Here is an 18,678-nt window from a genome sequence, read left to right on the forward strand (position 1 = left end):
GAACAGGTTGACTTAAGAAGAAAGGTTGAGCAGGTTGCGCCTATACTCATTGGAGTTTAAAAGAATGAGAGGCGATCTTATTGAAACATAAGATACTGAGGGGGCTCGGCAAGGTAGATGCAGAGAGAATGTTTCCCTTGTGTGGGAATCTAGAACTAGGAGGCATAGTTTCAGAAGGGGTCGCCCATTTGGAACTGATGAAGAGAAATTTCTTCTGAGGGTTGTAAATCTGTGTAATTCTCTGCCCCAGAGAGCTGTGGAGGCTGGGTCATTGAATATATTTAAGGTGGAGGTAGACAGACTTTTGAGCGATAATGAAGGGTTATGGGGAGCGGGCAGGGAAGTGGAACTGAGCCCAAGATCCGATTAGCCATGATCTTATTAAATGGTGGAGCAGGCTCTCGGGGCCAAATGGCCGACTCTTATTTCTTATGTTCTTATGTCAATGATTTTAAAGTCAATTACTATGGGTGAGGGAGTTAGTGTAGGTTGGTGAGGATGGGTTCAATGACTTTGGGCCAGAAGTGAAGTTTATTTTCCAGTAATATTCATTAGATAGAGATTATCAGTAGAAACCAGGATGCCCTTTCCTTATTCTGGGAACATGAGGCATTTATTTTGTCTCTTGGTGATGGGTAAGTTTTCTGGGGAAAATACTGAAATACTTCCAGGGACCTCGTGTCCTACCTTATGAAAGATAATATCTGCTACCCAAAGGTGAAGGTTACAAAGCCAAATTTTAGATATAACCTTCTTATTAAATCAACAGCTGTAGAAAAATTCTGAAATTTGATAGAAATCTAACCTGGGCCCTTACAAGAACCCTAGGCTTGAAAATCTAAGCTCTGGCTGAGATCAACTCTCAAATCAAACCATGACCTTTCTTTTTGGCATAGTACCACACAAGGTTGTGTTTGTACATGAGCCATTGTCAGAGAGCACATGGAGCTTTATGTTCCAGCCGACTTAGTTGAGCATGTGAGTAAGGTAGTTGTAAGACCAGATGCAAAACTATAAGTGTGCCAATGTTTTATCTATCAATGCACATTTCCTTTCAAGCGAAGAAGCATCACTTTAGTCGTGTTCATAGCACTTCCAAGTAGATCAATCCAAGGCTATCTGCCAGTCTTTGTACTTGTTGAAATTTAACCGAGCTGCAATTTAGCTTGTCCCTCTAGATTATTTTGATGATTCATAACTGTTAATCCAAAACTCAGCTTTCCAAAAAATATGTCCTAACTCGGATCAAGTCTCACTCACCCAACACCCCTGTTCTTGCTAATCTGCATTGGCTCCCCCTTAAGCAATGGCTCGATTTCAAAATTCTCATCCTTGTTTTCAAATCCCTCTATGGCCTCGTCCCTCCCTATCTCCGTAATCTGCTCCAGCCTCACAACCCCCACCCCCCCCCCAGATGTCTGCATTCCACGAATTTTGCCCTCTTGAGCATCCTTGATTATAATCACTCAGCCATTGGTGGCCTAGGCTCTGAGACTCCCTGCCTAAACCGCTCCGCCTCTCTACCTCTCTCTTCCCCATTCGAGATGCTCCTTAAAACCTGCCTCTTTTACCAAGTTTTTGGTCGCCTGCCCTGATTTCTCCTTATGTGGCTTGGTGTCAAATTTTTTATCATCATATTCCTGTCAAATGCCTTGGGACATTTTACGACTTTAAAGGTGCTATATAAATGCATGTTATTACGAGAGAACAGCTCCGCAGATCGGGCTATAAAAGAGCTGGAGCGGCATACCACTTCAACCTCCAGCGCGAGCTGCTCCAAAAGTGCGATGATTTTTAGATGGGCAACTAGATGACGTCATCAAAACCCTGGTCGCTGTTCTGGAGCGTGGGCAGGAACATCGGCAGGGCCGAGGTACAGAGGAGTGGGAAGATCGGGGCGGATGAGCGGCGAGTGTTTGTGGCGAGCTGCAGTAAATGTTTATGGCGGTGAGAGATTGTGGCGGAGGTGCGACAGATGAGGGTACGAGGCCCAGAAGAGCCGAGGGCCCAGGGGCAGCACGGATCTGCCCACACTGCGATATGTGTGCGTGCTAGGTCCGTGCAGCAGAGCAGGTCTCCAGTCATTCTGGTTAACCCTTGCCACTGGATAAAGGCCTAGCTCTGTCAAGCCCGTGTGATGGCTGGTGTGCAACGGTCGCCACATGTTTATATTAAAAAAAAAAATCCACGCACAGGCATTTTCCACCCCTCAATTGGAGTTCAGGACTGGAACATCGGGTCCTTCATGGAAACACCTGTGAAACATAGAAACATAGAAAATAGGTGCAGGAGTAGGCCATTTGGCCCTTCAAGCCTGCACCACCATTCAATAAGATCATGGCTGATCATTCACCTCCGTACCCCTTTCCTGCTTTCTCTTCATATCCCTTGATCCCCTTAGCCATAAGGGGCTATATCTAACTCCCTCTTGAATATATCCAATGAACTAGCGTCAACAACTCTCTGCGGCAGGGAATTCCACAGGTTAACAACTCTCTGAGTGAAGAAGTTTCTCTTGATCTCAGTCCTAAATGGCCTACCCCTTATCCTAAGACTATGTCCCCTGGTTATGGGAACATCGGGAACATTGTTCCTGCATCTAACCTGTCCAGTCCCGTCAGAATCTTATATATTTCTATGAGATCCCCTGTCATCCTTCTAAACTCCAGTGAATAAAGGCCATGTTGATCCAGTCTCTCCTCATATGACAGTCCAGCCATCCCTGGAATCAGTCTAGTGAACCTTCGCTGCACTCCCTCAATAGTAAGAACGTCCTTTCTCAGATTAGGAGACCAAACACAATATTCCAGGTGAGGCCTCACTAAGGCCCTGTACAACTGCAGTAAGACCTCCCTGCTCCTATACTCAAATCCCCTAGCTTTGAAGGCCAACATACCATTTGCCGCCTTCACCGCCTCCTGTACCTGCATGCCAACTTTGTGACTGATGAACCATGCCACCCAGGTCTCGTTGCACCTCCCCTTTTCCTAATCTACCGCCATTCAGATAATCTGCCTTTGTGTTTTTGCCCCCAAAATGGATAACCTCACATTTATCCACATTATACTGCATCTGCCATGCATTTGCCCACTCACCTAACCTGTCCAAGTCACCCTGCAGCCTCTTAGCGTCCTCCTCCACAGCTCACACCGCCACCCAGTTTAGTGTCATCTGCAAACTTGGAGATATTACACTCAATTCCTTCATCTAAATCGTTAATGTATATTGTAAAGAGCTGGGGTCCCAGCACTGAGTCCTGCGGCACTCCACTAGTCACTGCCTGCCATTCTGAAAAGGACCCATTTATTCCGACTCTCTGCTTCCTGTCTGCCAACCAGTTCTCTATCCACGTCAGTACATTACCCCCAATACCATGCGCTTTGATTTTGCACACCAATCTCTTTTGCGGGACCTTGTCAAAAGCCTTTTGACAGTCTAAATACACCATATCCACTGGTTCTCTCTTGTCCACACTGCTAGTTACATCCTCAAAATTCCAGAAGATTCGTCGAGAATGATTTTCCTTTCATAAATCCATGCTGACTTAGACCGATCCTGTCACTGCTTTCCAAATGGGCTGCTATTTCATCCTTAATGATTGATTCCAACATTTTCCCCACTACTGATGTCAGGCTAACCGGCCTATAATTACCCGTTTTCTCTCTCCCTCCTTTTTAAAAAGTGGTGTTACATTAGCTACCCTCCAGTCCATAGGAACTGATCCAGAGTCGATAGATTGTTGGAAAATGATCACCAATGCATCCACTATTTCTAGGGCCACTTCCTTAGAACTCGTGGAAGCAAGTCATCCTCGTTCGAGGGACCGCCTCTGATGATGGTGAGTTACAATGTGTTTGCAATTCCCTAGCTTGGAAATTCTATAGTTATCTCGTTGTTGTGGGGGCCAAGGGTATTTACCTTTTGACGATTGACGTTTTACTATCTTAAAGGTGCCATATAAATGCAAGTTGTTGTTGACTATGCATTTAAAAAAAAAAAATTGAGTTCCCCAAATGACTCGCTGGATAAATACATTGGTGCAATACTTTTGTCATTGACCAAAGAATTCTCAGATCTGTACTGAGTTTGCTGATTTTGCCTCAGTGACCCTGGCAAGAGCGCAGAAAAGACACTTCTTGTTCCTCGACAGCAATCTTGTTCTTAATGGCAATGTTTGTTGGAAAATTTACATGTGCGAACATCAGCAAGCAAAAGCTTGCATCCGAGTTGGTACTTGAAAGGGGGATATGCCCAGTTTCAAATTGGTGATTGTAGAAGACATTTGCTTGGTGGTGAGCATTATTGCGTAGATTTATCTGGGAAGAAAAAAAGAACATAATTTGTTGGCGATGTCTCTCCCTGAAACCTGAGCTGAGTGGTGGTCCTATCCAGAGAGCTAATGTTTTGGGAATGTTACCCTTTAGTTATGGAGAGGATTCCAAATTAGGAAAGGCTGGTTTTGGCTTGTTATAAAATGTAAGTTTAACTAAACATTGTTTATTTTCTATCCAGTCTTCTGGAATCTTGGCCTTTTCATAATTTTGTTTTTTTATGATGTTTTATATGTGTCAATTACTATAATTGCTTATTCCTTTTTAAGCCAAAAAAAGCAATGTCCGGTGCCATTTAATCATGGCTGATATTTTATTTTTGACAATCATCCATCTTTACAATAAAGGTCAGGGGAGAGGAAGAGGAATATTTGTTTTTAACCTATTAATCCCCCTCCTGAAATCTGATATTTCTTCCAACTAAATATTGGGAAGACTGAAGCAATTGTTTTCAATCCCTGCCACCAACTCCGTTCCCTAGCCACCAACTCCATTCCTCTCCCTGGCCATTGTCTGAGGCTTAACCAGACCATTTGCATACCCTGGTGTCGTCTTTGAGTCAGAGAAGAGCTTCCGACTATATCGCCAAGAACTCCGACTTCCACCTCCGTAACATTGCTCGTTTCCGCCCCTGCCTTAACTCATCTATTGAAGCCCTCATCCATGCATTTGTTGTATCTAGGCTTGATTATTCCAGTGCTCTCATCTTCCACCCTCTCTGCTTGCTGACCGACATTGTCTCCTCGTCCAGCAACATCTTAGTTTTAAAATTCTCAATCTTGTTTTCAAATCCTTCCCTCCCTCACCCCTCCCTTTTTTTCTGTAACCGCCTCCAGACCAATAACCCTCCGAGGTCTCTGCGCTCCTCCAATTCTGGTCTCTTGCGCAACCAGCCTTTAATAGCTCTACCGTTGGCGCTGTGTGCTGGAATTCCCACCCTAAAACTCTCTGTCTCTCTACTTCTCTCTCATCTTGAAGGCACTGCTGTGGCTCAGTGGGTAGCACACTTGCCTCTGAGTCAGAAGTTGTGGGTTCAAGTCTCACTCCAGGAACTTGAGCGCACAAATCTAGACTGACACTCCAGTGCAGTGCTCAGGGAGTGCTGCACTGTCGGAGATGTCGTCTTTTGGATGAGACATTAAATCGAAGTTCCGTCTGCTCTCTCAAGTTGATTTAAAAGATTCCATGGCACTATTTCGAAGAAGAGCAGGGGAGTTATCCTCTGTGTCCTGGGCAATATTTATCCCTCAATCAACATACCAAAAACAGATTATCTGGTCATTATCACATTGCTGTTTGTCTCAATCTTCCTCGCTGCCATGCTCCACATCACAGTCAACAAGCTCCCTGCTGGAGTGGAACTAAACTACAGAACCTGTTCAACCTTCATCATCTCCAGGCCAGGTCCAAGACCACCCCAACCTCTGTCGTCGAGCTACATATGCACAGACGTAGGCCTTATGCTGTGCATAAAGAGGCTGAACTTCAAGTCCTAGTCAGCATATTTACGAAGGCATGGGCCTTATGCTAAACATCCGTAAGACAAAGGTCCTCCACGAGCGTGTCCCTGCTGCCCCCCCGCCAGTCATCAAGATGCGCGGCCCTGGACACTGTGGACCATTTCCCATACCTCGGAAGCCTCTTAACAAGAGCAGACATTGATGACGAGATTCAACACCGCCTCCAGTGCACCAATGCAGCCTTTGGCCACCTGAGGAGGAATGTTCGAAGACCAGACCCTCAAATCTGCCACCAAGCTCACGGTCTACGGGGCTGTAGTAATACCTGCCCTCCTGTATGGCTCAGAGACATGGACAATGTACGGTAGACACCTCAAGTCGCTGGAGAAATACCACCAATGATGTCTCCGCAAGGTCCTGCAAATCCCCTGGGAGGACAGACATACCAACGTTAGCGTCCTCGACCAGGCCAACATCCCCAGCATTGAAGCACTGTGACCACACTTGATCAGCTCCGCTGGGCAGGCAACATCATTTGCATGCCAAACACAAGACTCCCAAAGCAAGCGCTCTACTCGGAACTTCTTCACGGCAAACGAGCCAAAGGTGGGCAGAGGAAACGTTACAAAGACACCCTCAAAGCCTCGCTGATAAAATGCAACATCCCCACTGACACCTGGGAGTCCCTGACCAAAGACTGCCCTAAGTGAAGGAAGTGTATCCGGGAGGGTGTCGAGCACCTCGAGTCTCGTCAGTGAGGCATGCAGAAATCGAGCGCAGGCAGCCAAAAGAGCGTGCGGCAAACTAGTCCCACCCACCCTCAACAACTATCTGCCCCACCTGTGACAGACTGTGGTTCTCGTATTGGACTGTTCAGCCACCTAAGGACTCCTGTTTAGAGTGGAAGCAAGTCTTCCTCGATTCCGAGGGACTGCCTATGACGATGAGGATGACTGAGTTTGTGGAAGTTTTTGCAAACTGGCTGCCGCATTTCCCACATTACAACAGTGACTACACTGGGTGGAATGGTCTTAGTAGCAAGGATATTAAACAGCTGCATGTCGTCTTCCTGTGCATTACAGAATTTCTGCCAAATGCTCTTTTATTCTTCCCTTCGAATTTCTCCTAGATCAACTCCATTTTTACCACTGTCTCTGACCTGGTTCTTAAATAATCCAAGCAGATTCAGTCTGGTCTACCACTGTATCGTTCCATCTCAGGATCTCAGACTTGAACTTCGGAGTGTCTTATATCCTCTCTGTCCACTCTTTATAAGGAGTACATACCTCTCTAAATCTGCCATGCTTATTTAACCTGAAATCACTGTATTCATTTGTGTGCACATTTTGGTTGCTACTCTGGAAATGATTGCATTATTTCTATCTTTTTTCTTAGCCCCTCTCTCCTGTTTCGATTTCTTTGATTATGCGTCTAAAGAGCCATAGGACTTTTTTCTGTTAAAGGTGCTATATTAAAAATGCATGTTATTGTAAAAGAGCACTAAATTAGCAAAACTTGTTTAGAAGCCATCTTTTGTGCATGCCTCCTCTTCACCCCAACCCCCCAAAAATAATTGAAATGGATATGTGCAATAGACTCTCAACACCTTTGCAAAAGTTGGATAAATATCTAGTTTAGAATACGATTGCTTATAATCAGGCTAACTGCTGATTGAGATGATTGAATGTTAAATGAGTTCTTTTGCTGCTGGAACCATTGGGGATATCATGTCAAGGAAGGCTACTGTTTAAGAATCAATAATGCAGGATGTAAGATTGGATGGGTATTCATAGAATAGTACAGCACAGAAGCTATCTGCGCGGCCCTTTTTAAGAGCAATCCAGTTTGTCCTACTCCCCGTCTCTTTCCCCATATACCTGCAATTTTTTCTCTCTAGTATTTATCCAATTCTCTTTTTTTTTTTTGAAAGCTACCATTGAATCTGTTTCCACCAGCCCCTATCGGGCAGTGCATTCCAAATCTTAACCACTTGTGTAAATAAGTTTTACCTCATGTCGCACCTGGTTCTTTTGACAGTCACCTTCAATCTGTGCCTTTGGTTATCAAACCATCAATCACTGGAAACAGTTCCTCCTTATTTACTCAACGGTTCATGATTTTGGATACCTCTATCAAATCTTCTCTTAGCCATCTCTACTGTAAGGAGAACAACCCCAGCTTCATCAGTCTATCCATGTAACTAATCCCTCATCTCTTGGATCATTCCAGTAAATCTCTTGTGTACCCTCTCCAAATCCTTCATGTCCTTCCTAAGTGTGTCCTTCAGAATTGGACACACTACCCCTGCTGGGGCAGAACTAATGTTTTAACTAGTATTCTGGAGTTTGATCTGATATTTTTGGTGGGGGGGTTATTAAAAGGTCTGTGGAGTCTTTTGTTCAGAAGATGGAGTGGGTTTAGTAAATTGTGTCATTGAACAGAACATACTATGTTCTGTGGCGGGAAGGATGTGAAGCCCCCTCCTCCATGTTTTGTGCCAGAACAAACTATTTTTTTTTCTGTTCATTTGTAGATGAGGATGTCCCTGCAGACATGATTGCGGAAGAATCAGGACTTGGTGCACAAAACAGCCCATACCAGCTGCGGAGAAAGTCACTACTGTCAAAACGAACAGCTTATCCTACAAAGAATAGCATGGAGGTGAGTCACACTGTCGCAGGTTCAGAGAAATTATTTTATTCTCAACCCCACTGTTCCAAAAAACATACTTGCCTGTATGTAGGTTTTATCTATGGAAACATGGCCAACACAGTTGTTGTATTAACACTTGCCATTTAGTTATCAAGCAGAAGTGAAGATGCTCTTGTTGGGTAAAATGGGCATTGTCTCTCTTGCATACCACGTATTTAGTTACATTTTGCATGAGGGAATTGATGCTCCACAGACGGAGGCTGCAGACTTGAGCATTGGATATTGACGTGTACAGCGTTTAGATTTTAGATACGAAGTTATTGTATGCATGAAAAAAATCCAATATCTTGACACTTTAATTTCACCATCATAAACAAATTGGTGATGTAAAGAAAATTGATCTAATAAATCAAATTAACAGTCTTCAAATTAAGTGGAGTAAACTTTGTTCTGTTAGAAATTTAACTGCCTCAAATAATTCAGCTGCAGAGGTTTTAACTTTTTAAAAAAAAAAAAAATGACTTCCCATTTTTTTAAAAATCAGTGTTTGGAAAGCGCATGTTTTGGAATGACACCAGCTATTTTGGCAATTGCTTCAGGAACATGCATGGACCAGTGAGATCATGGGAATGAAATTAATGAAGAAAATTTTGTACACAGGCATTAGTAGCAGCTCTTGACTGTAACTCCCTGCTCATCAAATTAATTTGTCGTCTTATTAGGTTATGAATTTTCTCATCATTTAAACTGCATAAAATGGCCTGCCTCCGGAGCTTGTTCTTCAATGGAAGACTAATGATTGATGCATACTGTAACCAAAAGTTCTGTTGGAATTTCATGGTGTATAAACCTGTACAATTGGTCTGAGATTTGGAGTGAATCTTAAGAGCACTCTGCTGCTGTTTACAAGAGTAGCAACTCCTACAATCCTCAGTGGTGCACTGATGTACATGAGATCCAAGAGCAGTGGTGGGCAAAATATGCCCTGTGGGGCCATATGTGGCCAGCCAGTTCATTCTATCCGGCTGGCGGGAAATAGAACACGAGCTGGAGCTCGAGCTGCACATTCGTTTGAGCCTTGCTATAAGTTTCCAGTCATTTTTGCCATATTGCTTTATTAGTTTGTTCAGCCTTTCATCCTCTTCCGAAGCCCATTTGACTTTTTACAGTTTATTTGCACCTTTGTGGTCTGGATCATCACAATCCAAATCCTGCGAGAGTTCATCCAATTCTTCACCCAGGGTCTGGTGAGCCATGGTCATTTCCACGGGGGTGGGGGGGGGGGGAAGGGAATAAATTTAGTAACAGAAGATAGTACTACTTTGCACTACAAATTGTGTATTCGATTCTATCTGACTATCATCTGAATTTATATTTATGAAGTGGGAACGATCAACATTTGAGTTGACCTGTTTCAAAATTACCAGTTTAACACTTTTCTCTCACCAATGACTTAGTGGGGTTATTAATTCTTGCACAATTATGCACTTGTTTTAATATTATCCCACTTAATTGGCATAGTGGAGGCATAACTAAATGGACCCGGGTATATTGAACATTGCATTCAATTTGTTTAATTTTAATGGTAGCTGTTAACACAATTCATTGTGTGTGTGTGTGTGGCAATGTTCCCTCTAACTTTTTTGAGTGTATGGTCCCTTTAAATTTGCTCTGTGCTATCTCTTCCGGTGGCAGGAGCTGGTAAAAACGGCCAGAGCGGGACCTTGCGATGGTGCGTGATCACACGGCCGCACACCTTGGGGGAACGTGGGTGTATGGCTCTCAACAGCTCACCAAAACTTAAGTGGCCCTCCAGCCCAAATAATTGCCCACCCCTGCCCAAGAGTCTGTACAGGAGCGTAGAGATGCGGTGGAAAACCAGTAGTTTGCCAATTAGTTTCGGAGCTTGGTAGAAACATAGAAAAATAGGTGCAGGCCCTTCGAGCCTGCACCGCCATTCAATAAGATCATGGCTGATCATTCCTTCAGTACCCCTTTCCTGCTTTCTCTCCATACCTCTAGGTGTAATCCAAAATATTTGCTTTGGCAGCGTAACCGTGTGATGTTTGAGTGGAAAGAAATATGTACATAGTGAGTTTTCTACTGTCTCCTTAATGATAACACTATCTTTCTGATATTACATAGAATTACATAGAATATACAACACAGAAACCAGCCATTCGGCCCAACCAGTCCATGCTGTTGTTTATGCTACACTCGAGCTGCCTCCTATTCTTCCTCATCCAGCTCTTTCAGCATAACCCTATATTCCTTTTTTCCTCATGCTTATCTAGCTCCCCTTAAATGCATCTATACTATTCGCCTCGAGTATTACCTGTGGTAGCGAGTTCCACATTCTCACCACTCCCTGGGTAATGAAGTTTTTGCTGAATTACCCATTTGATTTCTTGGTGACTCTTTTATATTGATGGCCTCTAGTTTTGCTCTTTTCCACAAGTGGAAACACACACGCATTGGGCCCAAGTATGCCTCCAGGGTTAAAACGGCGTACCTCCGTATGGTGTGCCGACTTTTTAGAACAGAAACGGCGCCTATTATTTACCTTGGTATTCCCCCCTCTGTCTGGTCGATCCAGGCCCTTGGCGCAGCGCAGCAGAGAGTGTGGAGCCAGGTCCCGACGCTAAAAACAGTGCCGGGACCTCTGCACATGCGCGCGAGAGTGTGCGCGCATGTGCAGTAGCTCCTCGCAGCCCGAATCTCTGCAGGATGTGTGGGAGGAGCCCAAAGAATGCTGTCCCTCGCCCTGGCCGAATGGGCTCACCGGGCATTGAAGATTGGGACTCTGGCTTCCCTCCCGTTCAGTCGGCCCCCTCCCGTTCAGCACTCTCCTCCCCCCCCCCCCCTCCATCTCTCCCGTTCAGCACTCTCCTCCCCCGCCCCCCCCCCCCCCCCATTGGCTTGCCTCCCCCCGTTGGCTCGCCTTTCCTCCCCTCCCCTCCCTCCCTCCCCCGTTGGCTCGCCTCTCTTTCCCCCCTCCCCTCCCTTGTTGGCTCGCCTCCTCCCTCCCCCGTTGGCTCGCCTCCTCCCTCCTCCCCCCTCCGTCCCCCATTGGCTCGCCTCCTCTCCCCTCGCTGTCAGAAACACACAGACACTGACAGAGACACACAGGCGGGGGGGGGGGGGGGGGGTCCCGTCTCAGTGCTGCAGTAGGTGAGTAGAAACTTTATTTTTTATTTTTAAAATCATTTTTGATTTATTGATTTATTTATCATTTATTATTGATGGCTCTTTATTTGTAAAAATGAAGTGTTTAATGTTTGTAAAATTCCGTTTCCCCCCACCCATCTCTCGTTCCTACGCCTGATTTATAAGTGTAGGCAAGGTTTTTCTGAGCATAGAAAAATCTACACTTACTCCATTCTAAGTTTGTAGTAAGTTTTCACCGCCTAAACTTGCAAAACAGGCATAAGTAGCTGGACACGCCCCCTTTTTGGAAAAAAAATTGTTCTAAAATGAAACTATTCTAACTCACTAGAACTGGAGCAAACTAAATGCCGAGAATTGCAATTTCTAAGATGCTCCATTCCAAACTAGCTTCTCCAAAATAATAGGAGCAACTCAGGCCGAAACTTGAGCCCTCTGAATCTACTCTCTCAATTTTACAGACCTCTATTAGGTCACCCATCAGCCTTCCCTTTTCAAGAGAAAATAGACCTAGCCTGTTTATCCTTTCCTGATGGATGTAACCTCGCAGTTCTGTTATCATCCTTGTAAATCTTTTTTGCATCCTCACCAGTGCTTCTGTCCTTTTTATAACATGGCAACCAAAATTGTAAGCAGTTTAACCAAGGTTCAATACAAGTTTGGCATAACTTCTCGACTTTTCAATTCGTTCCCTCTAGAAAGACACCCTAGTGCTTTATTTACTTTTTTATGGCTTCATTAACATAAATTGGTACTTTTGGTGATTTGTGTATTTGTACTCCCAGATCCCTTTGCTCCTCCACCCCATTTAGATTCTTCTTCTCCAAATAATATACAACCTCCTTTTTTTTTTCTTACCAAAATATATTGCATCACACTTAGGTACGTTGAAATTAATTTGCCAATTATATGCCCATTCTGCAAGTTTATTAATGGGGTCTTGTAATTTATTGCAGTCTCCTTATATTGAATACACCCCCTCCTTGATGGTGTCTGCAAATTTAGAAATTGTTTATCTGATTCCAAAGTTTAAATAGCTAATTGTGAAGTGGTCCCAGCACTGATCCTTGTGGGACCTCACTTCCTACCTTCTCCTACTCTGAATAGTTACCCTTTACCCCAACTCTCTGTTTTCTGTCTTCCAGCTAGCTATCCGTTCTGCTACTTGTCTCCTGCTACTTCCTTATGCTCTGACCTTATTCATCAGTCAATTATGTGGTACTTTATCGAAGGCCTTTTGGAAATCTAGATAGTTTCTCAATGCAGGTAGGTATGAAGAGAATAGGTGGTATGTTAACCCAAGCTATCTTGTAGCAAGACTAAAAGGCCAATAAAAAAAAAATGGACCATCTGCCAACTCAGCTGTAGAGTTGGTCATGAGCAGTGTTGAGGGTAACCCTGATGATTATCTTTCGGCCATTTGCTTTGCCCTTTTATAGTGTGCCTTGGTGAGATCAAGAATTCTGAGTGAAGAACCACATCTATCTTGCCACTCTGATACAACATATTGCAGCTTCAGCACAGGATAATATTGTGCTAAATATATGTATTTTAAGGGTAGTTAATGACTTGTTGAAATAGATAATACCTGAAGTCAGTGGGGTTGCTTTGAAATGTTGTTTTGCTGCGTAAATACATCAAAACATTTTTTGTGGTATGCAAATTATAATTAATTGCTAATTGCAAATAAGTTTTGCCCAAGAACACCAAACTGGGCCCAAGTTTCGGCTCGAGTTGCTCCTATTTTTTTGGAGCAACTAGTTTAGTATGGAGTATCTTAGAAATCGCAATTCTCGGCATTTAGTTTGCTCCAGTTCTAGTTAGTTAGAATAGTTTCGTTTTAGTACAGTTTTTTTTCCAAAAGGGGGCGTTGCCAGCCACTTACGCCTGTTTTGCAAGTTTCGGCAGCGAAAAGTTACTCCAAACTAACTTAGAATGGAGTAAGTGTCGATTTTTGTATGCTCAGAAAAACCTTGCCTACACTTTATAAATTAGGCGTAGGTAGCGAGAGATGGGGGGGGGGGGGTGGGGGCAAGGGAAATTAGGAGATTTTACAAAGCATTAAACACTTCCCTTTTACCAATAAAGAGCCATCATCAATAATAAATGATAAATAAATCAACCAATCAATCAGTCAAAAAATAAATTAAATTTAAAAAAAAAAAAATCAATAAATAAAAAATGAAGTTTCTACTCACCAGCACTGGGAGCCCTCCAGTAGTCTGCTGAAGAGCTGGTCAGGCGGAGCCCGCCGCCAACGAGATGCTGCTCGGCCCAGTACAGGGGCGACATCCTTTCGGCCAGGGATAGGGTTGCCTGGGAACAGGACGCGCTGGGAGGCCAGGAGCTACTGCGCACGCGTGCAGCTGCCGGCACTCTTTTTGGTGCATGGCTGTAGCTCCGCCCCCAGCAGCTTCTGCTGCGCCGCGCTGAGCTGCAAACGGGCCTACAGATATCGGAGAATCGCGAAGTAAGTATTTGCCGCTTTTTCAGTTCTAGAAATTAGGCGGGCCTCTGACGTGCGCCGTTCTACCGGGGATCTGAAACTTGGGTCCTATAAATTGTACCTTTGGGGAATCTGGCAAGATGAATATATCATGCCAAATAGAAATAAAATGGATTTCAAAAGGAAAAGTCTTGCTTGACCAACCTTATTGAATTCTTTGAAGAGGTAACAGAGTGAGTCGACCAGGGTAATGTAGTCGATGTAATATGTCCAGATTTCCAAAAGGCTTTCGATAAGGTACTACATAATAGACTAATGAAAAAGGTCAGAGCATGCGGAGTCAGAATAAATAGCTGGCTGGCTGAAAGATAGAAAGCCGAGAGTAGGGGTAAAGGGTAGCTTTTCAGAGTGGCAGAAGGTGGGAAGTGGGGTTCCACAAAGTGGGACCACTGTTTTTCACAATTTATATCAATGATTTAGATTTTGGAATCAAACAGTTTCGAAATGTGCAAATGACACCAAATTGTGAAGGATGATCAACACTGAGGAGGACTGCATAAATTACAAGAAGATATTAATAAACTTGCAGAATGGGCATACAATTGGCAAACTAATTTCAATATAGATGTGTGGGCTATTACATGAGGTTACATATTACTTAGAAAATAAGAATCTAAATGGGGTTGAGGAACAAAGGGATCTAGGAGTACAAATCTCTAAGTTGCAATGCAGGTCAATAAGGCCATAACAAAAGCAAACCAAGTGCACTGGTTTATTTCTAGAGGGATAGAATTGAAAAATAGAGAAGTTTGTTCAACTTATATCGAACCTTTGTTACTTTTGGGTACTTTTCAGAATGGCAGGCAGTGACTAGTGGGTTCTGTGCTGGGGCCCCAGCTGTTTACATTGTACATTAATGATTTAGACGAGGGGATTAAATGTAGTATCTCCAAATTTGCGAATGACACTAAGTTGGGTGGCAGTGTGAGCTGTGAGGAGGATGCTATGAAGCTGCAGAGTGACTTGGATAGGTTCGGTGAGTGGGCAAATGCATGGCAGATGAAGTATAATGTGGATAAATGTGAGGTTATCCACTTTGGTGGTAAAAACAGAGAGACAGACTATTATCTGAATGGTGACAGATTAGGAAAAGGGGAGGTGCAACGAGACCTGGGTGTCATGGTACATCAGTTATTGAAGGTTGGCATGCAGGTACAGCAGGCGGTGAAGAAAGCAAATGGCATGTTGGCCTTCATAGCGAGGGGATTTGAGTACAGGGGCAGGGAGGTGTTACTACAGTTGTACAAGCTGTTGAATCTTGGCCTTTTCTTCAATTTACCACATTTTCTTAAAATACAATATCACTCTTTAGTACATTTAATTCTTGAAAAAACAGCTTCAGTTTTGATTATTCTACAGCTTTGCTTATGTGTTCCACTTCAATCAAGATTACCTTGTTAGTCTACACTTCCATCAGTCCGTGCCAGCATCCAGCTTCAAAAAGTTGCATGCCACCAAACCTTTCCAATAACACTCATGACTGGTGCTTGTGTGTTATCTCTCAAAGTTGAGTAACCCAGTACAACAGCAGATTGTATTTCTATAATACCTTTTAATGTAGTAAAATGTCCCAAGGTGCTTCACAGAAGCATCATCAAGCTAAATTTGACATGGAGCCAAATAAGATGATATTAGATGGGGCTTGGTCAAAGATGTAAGATTCAAGGAGCATCTTAAAGGAGGAGAGAGAGGTAGAGATGCGGAGAGATCCAAGAAGGGAATTCCAGAGCTTTAGGGCCTAGGCAGCTGAAGGCACAACCGCCTACAACGGTAGAGATGAAAATTGGGGATGTGCAAGAGGCCAGAATTGGAATGCAGATTGATTTCTATCATCCCACCATTGGTAGCTGTGCCTTCAGCTTTCTAGGCTCCAAGCACTGGAATTCCCTCCTTAAACTTCTCGGGCTCTCTACCAACTCTTTGAAGACCCTCCTTAAATCCTACCTCTTTGACCATGCCCAGTCCTAATATCTCTAGGTAGCTTGGTGTTTCATTTTTGTCTGATAGTGTTCCTGTAAAGCGCCTGGGATATTTTATGCATTTAAAGGGCTATATAAATGCGAGCTGTTGTAAGGCTGGAGGAGGTTACATAGATAGAAAAGGGCAAGGCCATAGAGGGAATTAAACACAAGGATGAAAATTCTAAATTTGAGGCATTGGTGGATCCAGAGCCAATGTAGGAGTTTCTGTGGGGGGTGGGTGACGATAATGACTTTGGTATCTCCAGCATTTAATTTGAGGGAATTGTCTGCACAACACTCAGTCCTGTAGGCAGGCAGCGGAGCTGTCAAGAGAGGTAGAGCTGGGTGTTGCCATCATACATGTGGAACCTGACATCGCAGAGGAGGCAGCAAGAAGCTGAGAAATAGGAGGCCAAGGATGGATCCAGAGGCAACTCGGTGTGGGCTGGAAGCATGGCCATTGCAGGAAATTACTGGGTAGGCAAGAATAAAACCAGGCGAGGGCAGTCCCACAGCTGGACAATGGAGGAGAGGCAACCGAGGAGAAGGATGTGGTCAACCGCGGTAAAGGCTGAAAGAGGTGGAGAAGGATGAGAGGGATAGATGATATTTGTGACATTAGGGCGTTCAGTGCTGTGGCAAGGGTGGAATCCTGATTGAAGAGGTTCAAACATGGAATTGTGGGGAAAATGGGCATGGATTTGGGAAGCAACAACACATTCAAGGACTTCAGAGAGGAAAGGAAGGTTGGAGATGGGCAGTTGTTGGCAAGGATAGTGAGGTCAAGGTTGTTTTTTTTTTTTAGGAGTGGGGTAATAGTGGCGTATTTGTAAGGGATATAGTGCCTGAGGAGAGGGAGAAGTTTACAATATCAGCTGGCATGGTGCCCAGGAAGGGAATTTGGGTGACCAGTTTTGTGGGAAAAGGGTTGAGAGCAGGAGTTAGGTATTGCGGACAAGAGGAGCTTGAAGAAGGCACGAGGGAGAAAAGCCAGAGAAAGATGCTGTTTCAGGGGATTAGTGGGGTGAGTGGGGGAACCTTGGCTTGGTGGGCACAGGAAATGAAGGGATGCAGCTGAACGGATGGTCTCATTCTTCGTAACAAAGAAGTCTATGGGCTCATTACAGTTGTTGAGGTGGAAGGAGAGACTGGTTTAAGGAGACGGTGAGTCGTGGAGAAAAGAAGCTGGAGGTTATCTTTGCATTCCAGGAGGATCCTGGAGCAGTTTTAGCAGAGGAGAGCAGAGCCTGATGATCAATGTAGTCCAACCAGATCTGGCGATGAATGGCTAGACAGTCATGAGTTTGTCGATCTTGGTGGGTATAGGATTTGGATGGGAATCAACTTGAGTCCTGGTTCTGGTGGTGCAGCTATCTGGTCCTGTAAGCTCGATGCCTCATAAAAATTGTTGCAATTAAACCATCTTGCACAGTGGATTAGCCTGGAAGTAGCAAGAAAATGGCTAATGTCTTGAAACTTTAGTGTTGTGACAAAATTCCGACTGCTTGACCGGAAACAGATGTTTCCTTCAATCTTCAAGGGTTTGGACGCAGTGGAATGCTACTTGGCGCAAAATCTAATATTGGAACGCAGAAATTTGACACAATAATGAATTAATGGTCATCAAATAAGGAGTATTAATTATACCTCTTTTGATACGGTCTTCATTCTTTGAAGTTCAGACTCCTTGTAAAGATTTCTTCCTCTTGGGTCTCCAACTTAAATTTAATATTTTGTATCTATTTCACCTTGTAACTACATGGTCTTTTCATGGCGTTGCAGCCTTCCAGAATGGAATTGTGATTACATGACGAGACCTTTAATTTAATGTGGATTGGTGATCACATGATTTGTCTGAACTGTGAGGATGAAATGCTCCTCAAAAGTGAGTGTCTTATGATTTCTTGAGTTGCAGTGGGTCCCATTCACTTATTATTGGAAGTTGAAATATATTCAAGTAAGACCTAGCTTTAAAAAAACAAAAATTGTGGATATAAAGAAAAATGCAACTTCTATGACAATAGTACATTCTCAAACGAGCATTCATTCCGCGATGTGTATCTTTTAAATTGGCATGGACTGTGTATCTTTGGTACCAGGGGGCTGCAGTTCCTTTGGGTGCTAATTTTAGCGCAAATGTTAGATAACATTTTTACAAAAATTAACAAATGGAGGAACTTCCGTTACCCCAAAAATTTTTATTCAGGATCTTGAAAATTGTGAAAAAAGACATCCCTTCTAAACATGGTTGAGTAGTGAATTAAAAATTCTACACAAGGGTCAAAAGAAATTTCAAAAATGAAATGCATAGGCAAGGTGAGCAAATAATAAAGTTGGGAACATAAACCGATGCTGTTTGTGTGTCTACAGAATTGATAATTAATTTTGGCTGAGCACTGTTCCTCTGTCCAGCATGCACTGTTTGATTATCCTACATGGATATTGTTAAAACACTATTTTTATATATATAATATTTTTTATATATATATGTTCTCATTTGCCACATGTATGCTTCCAAGAAATTGTGGTAATTGGGTGTAGGACCTATTGATAAATATTGTCAATAATGAACTGTAGAATATGCAAACCATATATGGCTGGTA

At 43.5% G+C, this 18,678-nt stretch overlaps 1 protein-coding gene across 5 annotated transcripts in view; it reads left to right on the forward strand.

The window, feature by feature from the left end:
- The window catches only part of fbxo11b (F-box protein 11b), a 138,464-nt gene that overhangs the window by 49,652 nt on the left and 70,134 nt on the right, over positions 1–18,678 (forward strand). For 4 of the 5 annotated variants that reach the window (XM_070889320.1, XM_070889321.1, XM_070889322.1 and 1 more), the window contains one exon: positions 8,325–8,452. In XM_070889320.1, coding sequence (XP_070745421.1) covers positions 8,325–8,452 — 128 coding nt within the window. Of the gene's footprint in view, positions 1–3,797; positions 3,839–8,324; positions 8,453–18,678 lie in introns of those variants that run through there. The other variant, XM_070889323.1, reaches the window with a different exon arrangement.

Source organism: Pristiophorus japonicus, chromosome 9 (assembly GCF_044704955.1).
Source record: "Pristiophorus japonicus isolate sPriJap1 chromosome 9, sPriJap1.hap1, whole genome shotgun sequence".
NCBI lineage: Eukaryota > Metazoa > Chordata > Chondrichthyes > Pristiophoridae > Pristiophorus > Pristiophorus japonicus.